The sequence below is a fragment of the Camelina sativa genome, chromosome 4 (assembly GCF_000633955.1).
Source record: "Camelina sativa cultivar DH55 chromosome 4, Cs, whole genome shotgun sequence".
NCBI lineage: Eukaryota > Viridiplantae > Streptophyta > Magnoliopsida > Brassicales > Brassicaceae > Camelina > Camelina sativa.
Genome location: NC_025688.1, coordinates 8,177,249 through 8,191,244, shown reverse-complemented (window position 1 = coordinate 8,191,244; position 13,996 = coordinate 8,177,249). Strand labels below are relative to the sequence as shown.

Genomic DNA, 13,996 nt, shown 5'->3' with positions numbered 1-13,996 from the left:
CGGGGGAAGCGATGAGTTGAGAGCAAATAACGTCTAGGGCGTAAGTATATTGACTAAAAGGAGACCTCAGGAGTTCCGTGGGAGGGTGTGCTGACTGTGGCGACGGTTGCACAGAGACCCTTGGCGGATGGATGATGTTTCGAGATTTGATGACGAATCATTGTTGATGGGGGAGAATTGTGAGACCCACGAACTAAAAGGAAGGTTTGGGGGGAGGGGCTGTCGATCGACACCAGTGTTAAATCGCCGGTTTGACTAAGTTTGGTGAAGAAAAATCTAGGGCTTCACTTTTTAAGGATCAAAATTCGACAACACTTACGCTCTTAGCCAGTTTTGTCAATTCTGTGAGTTTCTAGAGGTTTATGAAGAATTATGTGTCGTTCTTGGAGAGTTATAAGCTTTGGAATGGTGATCTAGAGTGGTGATCGGTTGTAAAGCTTGTTGTAGTGCCTTGTTCATCTTGGTTGAGTCTTAGCTTTCTGTTTAAGAGGTGACTTCATGATCATGGCTTATTTGAGCATGAGATCTCTGTGTTTTTTATTTTTGTGATTTAGTGGATTGCTTTTTCTTTGCTTGTTTATGTGTTTATCGTGGTTTCTATGGCCTTGTGTGGCTACTATATTGGTCTTGGACGATTTGGCAATTTGCGTGATTGAGTTTCTTTCAGTGGGGTTGGCTGGGATCGATGCTAGGGCATTAGTGTCGCTCGACAACAGGTGGGTGTCGCTCGACACCAATCGCGATGTATCACGAGTGATCGATGAGAGTGTCGGTCAACACTGGTGGCGGGTGTCAGTCGACACTAGTTCTCAGTAGGCGATTTACGTGTTTCTTTTGCTTGCCTTGTTTGATTGTTATTATTGTTTGTTGCTTTCAAATCTTATTGCTTGTGTGTATAGCCCATTATACTAGAGGATTTTCTCACTACGTATTTCTGGAAATACTTATGCATCTCTTTTGTGTTGCGATGTAGATAAAGACAAAATGTGATGGTGATGCAGGTAAGGCAACATGTGATCTTGGAATCAAGGCGATGAATATGAAGTTATTCTATTGGCTCGGTTGTGTGATGTCTGGCTTCAAATAGGTTGCTAGATGTGGAGTCGTTAGAATGGATGTTAGGTTGCTGGTTTATTGTTTTTTTTATATTGTTGGAGTTTGTTGTTTATGGTATTGCTATTTCTAGAAATTGGTTTATTTTTCTATTGGTTAATTGGTTTTGGATTATGTTGATTCCGCTGGTTACCTGTTGAATGGTTGCTTTGTTTTGTCGCCAGAATTGATTAGTGATTATGGGTTTATTAATTACTAAGGAGGAAAACCCGCGCATTGCGCAGAGTTGTATGCTAATCAGGTCTGCCTCAAATTTTATGTAGACCGAGTGGTATATCATTAATAAAAAAAACCTACATATATACTATTTTTATAAAATATTTTTTAAATTAGCATGTTTTTTTTGGACTCAGTGTTTTTGCACCTTTAGCACATGTGCTTAGTCGACATTGATGCTAATGTATCTTTTTATGTATTTTTTGTTTTGTTTTTTTTCTTTTATGTTTTTGATTATATGTATTCGATGTGTATGACAAATGGGGGGTTAAAAAAATATATTTGATCATATGGAAAAGAACAAACGATTAGAATATAGATTATAGATATTGGAAAAGCACCCTCGGGAGATACAACAGATCTAGAGCGAGGTTTCAAATTAAAACTTTTGGCGCTTAACTTTGACATCGAGAGAAATTAGATTCACAAACGCAATAAAAATAAATTAAAACTTTTGTTTTTTACTTCAAAATTGCAATAGGAGGAATCATAGTTGGGGTTTGAGACTCAACTAAAAAAACGATTACCAAGCTAAAATCCACAGAAATAGAATCGTTAATAATGGGCAAGATAGAAAGGAAAAAGGACTTACCCAACAATGGGACCTTGACGAAGAAAAAGTCCACAGAAATAGAATCGTTAATCAGACGATTTTTGGAGAGATGATCTGAAAAAAATTAATCATGATGACGTTTTTCTCGGGCTCTTTGATTTTTAATTTCATCATACTCAATCAGTTCAAATGAGCTTATATTAGTTGGGCATAAAAAAATACCTCAGATGAGAGAAAATTGTGCTATTATATATAGGATTTGATTAAAAAAATGACTTGGATTGTTCAAAAAATAATTAAAATAAATAAAATCAATCAATAAAAGTGTTCGGAAAAAGAAATCATCAACGTCCATAACAACAAATAAGATAGCTTAACAGGATTGTATTAAAAACCATTCTTCAACTCAAATGCTAACCTATTTTTGTAGCATTAACTATCTATCCAATGAATTTTCTAAACCTTAAATTTTCGTTTAAACATTAACAAGTCCAAGTTTGATCTATTATTCTTAATTAAAACCAAGCTAATGTCATTTGGGGGAAGGGGGGCTTATTGTAGGTCCAAGGTTTAGCACCATCCGGTTAGCTTGATGTAAACCTAGAATAATTAATTGAGCCCATGGAACTGGCGAACTCGGCCTAGATATTAACTTGGTTGGGAGAAATGAAGCTTGATCAACTCGGTCTCCAAAGGTTTTGTAACCCGACCTACGAATAGATTACGAAAGGATAGGATGAAATCTAACAGAATATGGAACAACTCCGAGAAAAAGAAATCTTCGCCCCGAGGAATAAGGAAAATGAACATATCCGAGATCGACATTCTGTTGATATAAATAGCCAAAAGAGGGATCCACAATTTGACTCACAATATAACCCAAGAATCAAAACTTCCTTTTGTTGGCTGGCATTTCATTCTTTTCATAGTTTCGGTTTCCATCTCTAGTGCTCATGTTTGAAAATTCTAATTGAGTTCGATATATTGGAATGACCTCTTCCAGAACTATATGTATGACAAAGATATGAGAGACTACATATCTTTAAGACTTTTTTTTTCTAGGATTAGGCAAAGAATTCAATATAACATAGGATTGTTTTGTGTAAATATAATTATTGTGGAAGGATTTTATTTGGGAACTACATGTATCTTTATCGTAAGATTATCTTTATAATTTATTTTATGATTAGTAATTTTTTTTATTTTCTTTATTTTTTTTAAAGATTCCTTTTTAAAATTTTTGTGTAAAATTGATAATTGTCATATTGACATGTGTCACGATATGGTGGATTAGTAACTTTTGAAACCATACTTTATATAATAAGATAGTCAGTTTAAATATTAAAATGTTAAGTTGCTCCGACACAAAAGTTATTTATTTTGTTTTAATAAATTATTTTGTTATATTCCGTTTTGTTATGAAGATAGTTATTGATAATTTTTGTATTGAGTTTTGAAATTTAAGAAAGAAATACATTTTTCTTAAAATTTATGAAGGTACATCAAAGTTGACTTTTATCAGTCTATCATGTTTGATATTGAACACATGTATTTTCAATTTTAATATTTTTGAATGATTGTTAAGTTATTATTAATTTTCAGTCACTAATAATAATTTAACAGGTAGATAAAAAAAAACAAGTCTGCGCAAATAAAACTAGGTTACTCTTAAGGGCCCTAAGATCAACTGTAGCACACAATTACCAACGACGCCAAATACTGATTCTAGTGGTTATGGCTCACTTCTAAATACGGCATCGATGATATGACAAGATATAAGAAGATAATAAATATGGGTTGACAAAACATGAAACAAGGCCCAAAAAACACCAATTATAAAGATCTATCTTTCATAAATAAAGAGGGTATTCAAAAGGGTATTTAAAGAAGCAAATTCCCAACTTTGACGAAGAAGAAGAAAAGCAAATTCCCAGAGACCATATCCCCTCTTAAGATAGCCGCATTGCCTCCTCTGATCGCTGACTCACTGGACTGGTTTAAAGAGAACGGCACACACGTTTGGCAGGTGGAATACAAAATGTGTCTAAATTCTAATGAAAAAATCAAGACGAAAAAAAAAAACTTAAGATAAAATTATCAACTTAACGCAATCTAAAAAATATTTTGTTTATAAACCATATTTACGAAAAGGTCAAATAACTTTACTGAAGATATACATATAAATAAATATATAAAAGTAGATAAAATACATTATAACTCAAAATGATTGTCTATTAAAAAAATTTATGCGCAAATGCATTAAAAACTTGGTATGAGCCTATGAGGTGACCCTAAAAACTAAAAAGCTAGAAGCGATAATAAACTAGCCCGTTGACAAAAATAATACACTCATGACACATCGACGTTGATGATTGCTCAATATAAAATTGAAAGTGGCTGGTTAACTTTCGTTAAACGTTCTAGCACGTCTCACACAAGTAGACATGCCTACACGATTTAGTTAGATGGAGTCCAAAACATCAGGGAAAGTATAGCTGTACTTAGAGAAAATATTTGCTATATAAACCCAAGCACCCATTCCTAACAATACAAACCAAAACAAGAAACACTTACCAACCTAAGCGTTGGTAGAGAAAAGCTAAATCACAATGAGATCTTCTTCTAAGATGGGGCCTTCTACCCATCTCATTTCCGCTCTAGGAGTTATCATCATGGCGACAATGGTTGCTGCTTATGAGCCATACACATATAGTTCTCCACCACCGTCGTATTCTACACCATCTCCTAAGGTTGAATACAACTCTCCCCCACCACCATACGTGTCTCTACCACCACTACCGTATATCTCTCCATCGCCTAAGGTTGACTATAAGTCTCCATCACCTGTATATAGTTCCCCACCACCACCGCCATACTACTCTCCAGCCCCTAAGGTTGACTTCAAGTCTCCTCCACCACCGTATGTCTACAGTTCCCCACCACCACCATACTACTCTCCATCGCCAAAAGTAGACTACAAGTCTCCTCCTCCACCATATGTTTACAGTTCCCCACCACCACCATACTACTCTCCAGCCCCTAAGGTTGACTACAAGTCTCCTCCTCCACCATATGTCTACAGCTCTCCACCACCACCATACTATTCTCCAGCACCTAAGGTTGAATACAAGTCTCCTCCACCACCATATGTTTACAATTCCCCACCACCACCGTACTACTCTCCATCCCCAAAGGTTGTATACAAATCTCCTCCTCCACCATATGTCTACAGCTCTCCACCACCACCGTATTACTCTCCATCCCCTAAAGTTGTTTACAAGTCTCCACCTCCCCCATATGTCTACAGTTCTCCACTACCACCATACTACTCCCCAGCCCCAAAGGTACACTACAAGTCTCCTCCACCACCGTATGTTTACAGCTCCCCACCACCACCACACTACTCTCCATCCCCTAAGGTTGTATACAAATCTCCACCACATCCTCATGTATGTGTGTGTCCACCACCTCCTCCATGTTATTCTCCACCTCCAAAGGTTGTATACAAGTCTCCTCCACCACCATATGTTTACAGTTCCCCACCACCACCATACCACTCTCCATCCCCTAAGGTTGTATACAAGTCTCCTCCACCACCATATGTCTACAGCTCTCCTCCACCACCATACTATTCTCCAGCCCCTAAGGTAGACTACAAGTCTCCTCCACCACCGTATGTTTACAGCTCCCCACCACCACCATATTACTCTCCATCCCCTAAGGTTGTATACAAGTCTCCTCCTCCCCCGTATGTCTATAGTTCACCACCCCCACCATACTATTCTCCATCCCCTAAGGTAGACTACAAGTCTCCTCCCCCACCGTATGTTTACAGCTCCCCACCACCACCATACTACTCTCCATCCCCTAAGGTAGACTACAAATCCCCTCCTCCCCCTTATGTTTACAGCTCCCCACCACCACCATACTACTCTCCATCCCCTAAGGTAAACTACAAGTCTCCTCCACCACCGTATGTTTACAGTTCCCCACCACCACCTTACTACTCTCCAGCACCTAAGGTAGACTACAAATCTCCTCCACCACCGTATGTTTACAGTTCTCCACCACCACCATACTACTCTCCAGCGCCTAAGGTAGACTACAACTCTCCTCCACCACCATATGTTTACAGTTCCCCACCCCCACCATACTACTCTCCATCTCCTAAAGTTGTATACAAGTCTCCTCCTCCCCCGTATGTCTACAGTTCTCCACCCCCACCATCGTACACACCTCCAAAAAGTGAGTACTAAGCTTCATGGCCACCCTCGTATTACAAAATGTAATTTGGATTCTTTTATAACTTGTTGAGTTTTATTTGATCTCATCTTTCTTTTTTTCTGATGCTATTTGTATCTAATAATTTTTAATTTTCCTCGTATGGATTCAAATATTTTGCTACTAAATCTACACATGGTTTCATGGTTTTCCTTTTATTTGTGTAAAGGTTGCTTTCAATCTATATGAAGTTCTTTGCTATAAATATAATCTTTTAACATGTTGTCTTGTATATGGATGCATACTAAGTTGCATGGATTATTTTAATTCTATTGTGTTTTTAAAGTTTAAGAGCCACAAGTATTTAACTCAAGGATGTTTTGTTTTCCTATGTACTGATTGACATAATCACATAACTTAGAGAGATTAAAAAAAAAAAAAAAAAAAGATACTCAAAGGTGTAGTGTACTCTACCATTATAATTCATTACATAAACTCTTGAAGATAACAAAATAATAACCATATAAGTTTAATTCTCCAAGCCTAAATTCCCACAACACCTGCACTTGCGACAAGCTCCTATCCATATCCATAGTGTCGAATTTATAATCGCACGAAGCTGACTTAAATATTAGTCAGCAAGGGGTAGCTGAGGAAGCTCCGAGTCTTAGTAGCTCTCCGAGCTGTGTAGCTGATGTCCTCTTCTATGGTTCATTGTCTGTGACAGTCCGTGCTCTCTGTCTGCCTGAAACCTACTCCTGCAGTAATCTATCGGAGACCTGGCATACCCCGCATATTGGACTTGTGAGAGAGTTCCGAAGCCCGACTCCCTTACTTGCTTTCCCTTCTCTCTGAGAGCGGCCCATTTCGGACTACTCTTGACTAGTGTTGACCGGAGTCAATTCATTTCATATAGCTAGTCATCACATTTCCCTTTTATAGAGCACATCGGAAAATCTCACCTAATACATATGAAATTTTCAACGTACATAAGAAGGTCACTGGCTCAGTTTCACTTTGGCAAAGTGGTTCTCAAGCTGGGAAAACATCACTTTATGGCTCCGTTCTCAGGGACAAACAAATTCGCCGCTGTTTTTCGTCAATTAGCAGCCTACACAACCGTATCAATAGGATCTTTAAGAACAAGCATCTAGGAGCCGATCTAAAATCCCTTCAAGTCCTCAAAATTTAATTGTTAATTATAATGGATTTTAAAATAATTTTTTTAATCACTAGTTTAATAATATTATTTTTTTGGTTATGTTTCACGGTGGAAGAAGAGACGGAGATAGATATTATATATTTATGTGACGGAGAAATAGGGGAAAAAAACCGAGTTGGGTCTAAACACTTATGCAAAATGGGTAAAATATTTATGCAAAACTTAACAAATAAGTTTAAATGGTTAGAAATAGGAAAAAAAACCGAGTTGTTAACTATGTGACCGTGTTATCTATGTCATTTCACATGTGTCTTCAAAATCTTGCCACTATAGTAGCAGATGTATGATATTACACAAATTCAAAAATTTTAGTAGTAAATTTGTAATAGTTATTTGGTGAGGCAAAAATTAGCACAGTAGTATACTTGATGTCTGAATATGAGTTTAGTTTAGATATGAAAATATATTTTTCGAGAGAATCGGACTTGGACTTATATATATTTTTTAATATTCATAGCTCTATTTTGATTGAACTACTTTGCCAATATCCTTTTTTTTTAATCAGTATTACTTCTAGAGAAGCCATGGAAATAATAAAATGGTTGAGTGAAGACGATAAAGAAACTGGGTGAGGTTTAGATTGGATCCGGTTTTTATTTCGGTTATATTAGGTTTGTGTAGTTTTTATCGGGTTTAGTGCGCAAACCAATTAAACCTTAATTTATGGGGAAATAGATGAAAATAATGATTCAAGGGAGAACATGTATAAAAAAGTTTTCGGAGATATATAGTCTATCCAACTTGATATAATAGTTCTCGCGGGCATATAGCTCGTCAGCCCGATATGTTTCCTTATAGTACGTACGTAGAGTGTGTTAAGCCACAAGGAGTCTTGAGATCACAAGAATATTACCAAGTTAGTAGAACTTAGAACATACTACGATACGAGCTGGTTTGGTTAATTGATATGGTTGGATCATTTAGGTTGATTCCTCCTAATGACCTACACAAGTTCAAATCAACATATGATAGTTTGATATCTCCACATGCCAAGGAAAAAAAAAAAGACAAATTCTACTGTTCTGCATAAAGCCAATAATATGTGGTTGTAATAGTACATCATAATTTGATAAGAGCATTGGACGTTCAGTCACAGCAATTTGCTTGCATGTTGACTTGTGATGCATCGAATTAAATTATTCTTTTTGTATTAAGAACGATTACACATAGGAGATAGGACCCAATAAACTATTTATATTGCATTTAAAACTTAGTTGACAACATCAAACCAAAAGGTCAAAAACACAAACTAAAGACTGATTAACTATTAATTCATCACATCTAGACTGGTTAACATTATCCTGAGCAACGTTGCCATTTTCCTCTAGTTCCTTCTTCTTCTTCCTCCGTTCTTCCTCCTTGCATCTCTCTCTGCTTTCTTCTTCTTTTCTTCCTTAGCCAACTTCATTGCTTTCTCCTTCTCTTCCTCCAAAGACTTAACCAAGCGCTTAAGGCAAATATCTGCATTGTCTTCATCAGATTTCGGCATCAAATTCTCAGCAACATCAGCTGGAGACATGTTGGTTTCCTCCAACAATTGCTCGATTTCTCCATAAATATCATGTGACTCAATCTCCAAGTAATTCTTAGCCAAAACCTTGAATGCTTCGAATCTGCAATAAGATATCTCAATGTGGTTGTCCATTCTTCCTCTACATCAATGCTGGATCAAGATTATCCACAAAATTTGTTGTAAACACAATAATCTTCTCTCCAGTACAAGCTGACCACAACCCATCGATGGCATTTAATAAACCTGACAAAGTGACCTTACTCTCTCTCTTACCTATTTCCCTTTTAAGCAACTTATCAGCTTCCTTCTTATTTTCTTCAATATCCTCTTCATCCTCATCTTCCTCCTTCTTCTTCTTTCTTTGTCCCGTAAGATCAAGCGAACAATCGATATCTTCAGTCACAACAATAGATTTCCCTTTTGTGTCCAACATTAGCTTCTTCAACTCCAAGTTATCTTTCACTGTTGTCAGCTCAAGATCATAGACATCATACTCCAAGAAATTAGCCATAGCTGATATCATCGTGGATTTCCCAGTCCCGGGCGGTCCAAACAAGAGATAACCTCGCTTCCATGGCTTCCCAACCTTCCTATAGTAATCCTTCCCTTTAGTAAATTTTATCAAATCCTTCTTAATCCCATCTTTCTTCTCAAGATCCATAGCCAAAGTCTCAAACGTTGCAGGATGATCAAAAGGAACATTGCTCCATTTTCCTTCCCTCCAAGAGGAGTAATCTTCACTTGAACTATTAGTGTAAAGCTTCCTCTCTCTGTTATTTAACCCTATCTCTTTCCCAACTCTCACAACATGATCAAGATAAGTCGTTGTGATCATATCTCTATGCCGATTGTGAAAACTCAGAGTCAAGTACCTTTTCTCCGTCGAATCAAATTGATTATCACTCTTACACACGCTCAATGACCACACCACCTTCACCCCTCGGAACACATCTTCAACTGCTTCGTGATCGTCCAAACTAAGCACCAGGGCCGTCTCTACCCCATGGCAGAGTAGACAAATGCCATGGGTCCATCCCAAATATTAAAAAATTTCTTCAAGCAAAAGGGTCCAATTTTTTCAAAAAAAAAATTTATTAAAGGTTTTTAGGTTTTTTAAAAATTTGACAGAGGTCCCATATTTGTTTAAGACGGGGCTGCTAAGCACCAACGATTTGCTGTTGTTGGATTCGTTCGCCTTTAACCTTTGCGCATGTGCCGTTGATTTCGAGGACAAGTAGTTGCGTATGGTGTCGTAGGCTTGGCTTTTCGTGAGACATTTATCTTCAGTGTATTCAGTGAATCTTAAGTGAACAGAATTTGAGACCAAACCGATCACCCTGTAAAACCATTTCTCCAAGTAGGCTCTGATTTGGTATGGCACAAACTGATTATACATTGACCAGAAGAACATAAAACTCGCCATCGTCTTGCCCGTGAAACCCCATATTGATCCGGCAGGCATCTTTGTGTGTTGATTTTCTTGGACACTTTGAGATGTGCTTTCACTAATCTTATATAATATCATAAGATATCCTCTAAACTTGTTCTAATATTTTGACATTTGGCAATGCGAATATTTGAATGTGTCATTTTTTTCTTTATTAACTATTAGCAATATGTTTATATTAATATACCACAATTAATTTCTATACTTTTTAAATATTTTTCTATTTTATTTATTTTCTAATATTTTATTAAAATTTTTTTCCACACTTTTATTATTAATATAATGTGGAGAAGAAATTCATATATGAAACCAAAAGTTTCTCTTAATTATTAGTAATATTTTTAATTATTTACACTAATTTGTCACTACTTATGATAATTAAAAATTAATAAATATACAAATTTTCTCAATTTCTACATTTTCATTAATTTACCAAAAATAATTTCTCTATGCTAATATTTGACATTAATGATCTTTTTCTCTCTTAATTATTAGCAATTTGTTCACATTGATATACCACAATTAATTTCTATACTTCTTAAATATTTTCCATTTTATTTATTTTCCAATATTTTTAAAAATATATATGATAAGGTTTCCTCAAAACTTGCTCTAATATTTTGACTTTTGGCAATGCTAATATTTGACATGTGTCATCAATTTCTCTCTTAATTATTAGCAATTTGTTCACATTGATATACCACAATTAATTTCTAACCGTTTCTTTTACAATATCATCTTTTCCATCCGCTATCTTTAACCGTTTTTTAACCACCTTCTCTATAACCGCTATAAATTTTGTAACCGCCTCTTTTAAACGTGGTTACCAATCAGAGCCAAAAACCAACGTTTGTATTATAAATAGGTTGAACAATTTGTTTTTTCACAAAAGGTTGCATAGTTTATATGTCTTTACTTTTTGGCTTATTAACCTTAAAAAAAACATATTGAGAAGAAATAGCAACATATATTAAGTCAAGATTATGATTTAAATAGTAACTTGCTTTTTTTAATGGAGATTATGATTTTTTAATATCATATAATGGAGACTTAAAATTAAACATTTGATAATTTTGCTAATATCACATTTGATAATTTCCTTAATATCATTTAAATATATTAATATTTTATATTATGAATTAGATAAAAATTTATTATTCCATTTTTTCATCTTTTAACTAAACAAATATCAATTTTTATAATTTATAATTACTTATACTATTCAACCGCTACAATATTACCAATCAAACTAAATACTCAACCGCTTTCTTTTACAATACCATATTTTCCATCCGCTATCTTTAACTGCTTTTTTTAACCACCTTCTCTACAACCGCTATAAATTTTGTAACCGCCTCTTTTAAACGTGGTTACCAATCGGAGCCTATAAGTATATAACACAATATAATTTCTCAAAAACAGAATTTGGTAAATCCAAACTAACAAGTAAACATGTCTGTTTCATCTTAAATGTTACTCTTTGTATAATGCTAAAGTATAATTCTAAAGATTGTTTTTTTTAAACTAAACCTTACAAGAGAGAAATTTGTAAACCCAAACCAACAAATAAATATTTCTGTTCCATTTTAAACCCTTTGACGACTAATGTTAATGAGATTTTTTTAATAAATTATAAACCCTACAAGATAGAGCTTTCAAAAGCATAAAACATATATTTGTAAACTGATACGTAAATATTTTGTGTTTCACAACACATAAAAAAGACGTGAGAATAAGAAACAGAATTAGAGAACTATATAAGACTTCTTTTTCTTTTTTTTTAGAAAGACTTTATTTATAATAAAATACTGTATGGATTATGTAATTAAATTAGATAATTCTAAAAAAATGAGAAAGAGTTATCATTTGCGGTTCAATTGTGCAAACAGGAATTCCGATTGGCGGTTCAATTGGTGTTTCAATTGGGCGTTTGACTATTCCGAAGGATTCATCGACGAGTATAAGTAAGTGTCTAATTTGTACTACATTGTACTTTACTATTCCATATCATCCAAACTATGATTTCTAATTTTCTGATTAGTGATGCATAAAAATCCCAAACTCATTACTCATTAGCATTGGTTATCGAAAATCATATGAGAAACTCTAGAACTAAACTATTAAATTCGAAAATCATAGAAGAAAATATAAACTGATTGTTCTAAGAATTAAAACCGATTAAGATTATTTGTTTAATCAAACTCTAAAAACTAAAATTTTAAAATCGGAAATTATTATGTGTTTGCATGAAAATAAATTTGGATAACTTCTAAATTAATTATAATCATTATCTTAAAGGTTTAAGAAAAATATTTTTCCTAAAACTTTGTTCTAATCATAATTTAAGAAAAAGAAAAATTTAAGGAAAAGGAAATTTTGGTAAAAGGAAAACTCTGCATGCTAGAATATAATCTATCTAGGATTGTTGTCTTTGCATGCATACTAAACCATGAAATTATGAGTATAATATTGTGGCATGGATCGGTCTCATATATCGCATGATCCTAAGTGATTGGCATGGTTCGGTCTCATATACCGCATGGCCTAATATTGATCGCATGGTTTGGTCTCATATACCGCATGCTAATGATCGGTTGTATATTCTGCATTATGCAGATGGCTAAGCTGAAACCTCTCCTATGTTGCCCGTAATGCTTCTGGATACAATTTCTTGCAATGGGCTTTGGACACTAAGATCCATCTGAAATCAAAAGATTTATGCGAATGCATTGAGGATGAGGTTGAATGTGCAGAAAAGGATAAGTACAAGGCAATAATGCATATACGCCACCACCTTGCTGAGAGTCTCAAGAACCAGTACCTCACTGTTGAAGATCCTCTTGACCTTTGGACAGAGCTGAAAGGCAGATATGGACACCAAAAGACGGTGCTCCTACCAAAAGCTCAATTTGATTGGAAAAACCTAAGGATCCAGAACTATAAATTCGTGGATGAGTATACCTCAGAGCTATTTAAGATAGTCTTAATCCTAAGGTTATGTGGTACATAGGTTACTGAGAAGGATCTGCTAGAGAAGACATTCTCTACCTTTCACTCCAATAACATACTGCTTCAACAAGAGTATCGTGAAAAGGGGTTTAAGACTTATGCGGACCTTATCTCTTTTTTCCTGCTTGCTGAGCAGAACAATGAGCTATTGATGATGAATAGTGCATTGAGACCTCCTGGTACTGTTCCATTACCAGAAGCTCACAAGGTGGACATGGCAAAGAAAAACTCTCAAGAGCCAAAAGAGCAGAAAGAGACTAAGGAGTCTAACTATGTTCATAGGGACAAGTATGGCCGTGGCCGTAGAGGAGGTGGACGTGGTGGTCCTGGTCGTGGGACCTATCAAGGACACAATTTTGGCGGTCAAGGCCGTGGTAACCGATCAGGCTTCGGTCGTGGTCGGGGTAGAGGCCGCGGGCAATTTAAACCGCAACATAAGACCAAGTCCACTTGTCATAGATGTGGTATGGAGAACCATTGGATAAAGACTTGCAGAACCTCTAAGCACCTTGTTGATCTCTATCAAGAGAGTCTAAAGAAAAATCCAGAAGCTAATTTGGTTCATCTCGATGGTGAAGGTGATTTCGACCATGAGAAGGATGACCTATTGGATTATGAAACCTCTGATTGTTTAGGAGAGGATAATTAAACTCAAATGTTGTTTTGATTTAATTTTGTGGTTTATGTTTTGCATTTGATTGG

The 13,996-nt window shown here is 35.5% G+C and overlaps 2 protein-coding genes across 2 annotated transcripts; one reads left to right on the top strand and one right to left on the bottom strand.

The window, feature by feature from the left end:
• LOC104780087 (extensin-2-like) lies at positions 4,440 to 6,454 on the top strand. Its single transcript, XM_010504550.2, has one exon. The coding sequence runs from the start codon at positions 4,492 to 4,494 to the stop codon at positions 6,136 to 6,138; it is 1,647 nt and encodes a 548-aa protein (XP_010502852.1). The 5' UTR covers positions 4,440 to 4,491; the 3' UTR covers positions 6,139 to 6,454.
• Positions 8,730 to 10,261, bottom strand: LOC104783671 (AAA-ATPase At3g28540-like). Its single transcript, XM_019244572.1, has 3 exons — positions 10,004 to 10,261; positions 9,466 to 9,832; positions 8,730 to 8,758 (listed from the first exon to the last, which is right to left on the bottom strand). The coding sequence occupies exons 1-3, from the start codon at positions 10,259 to 10,261 to the stop codon at positions 8,730 to 8,732; spliced, it is 654 nt and encodes a 217-aa protein (XP_019100117.1).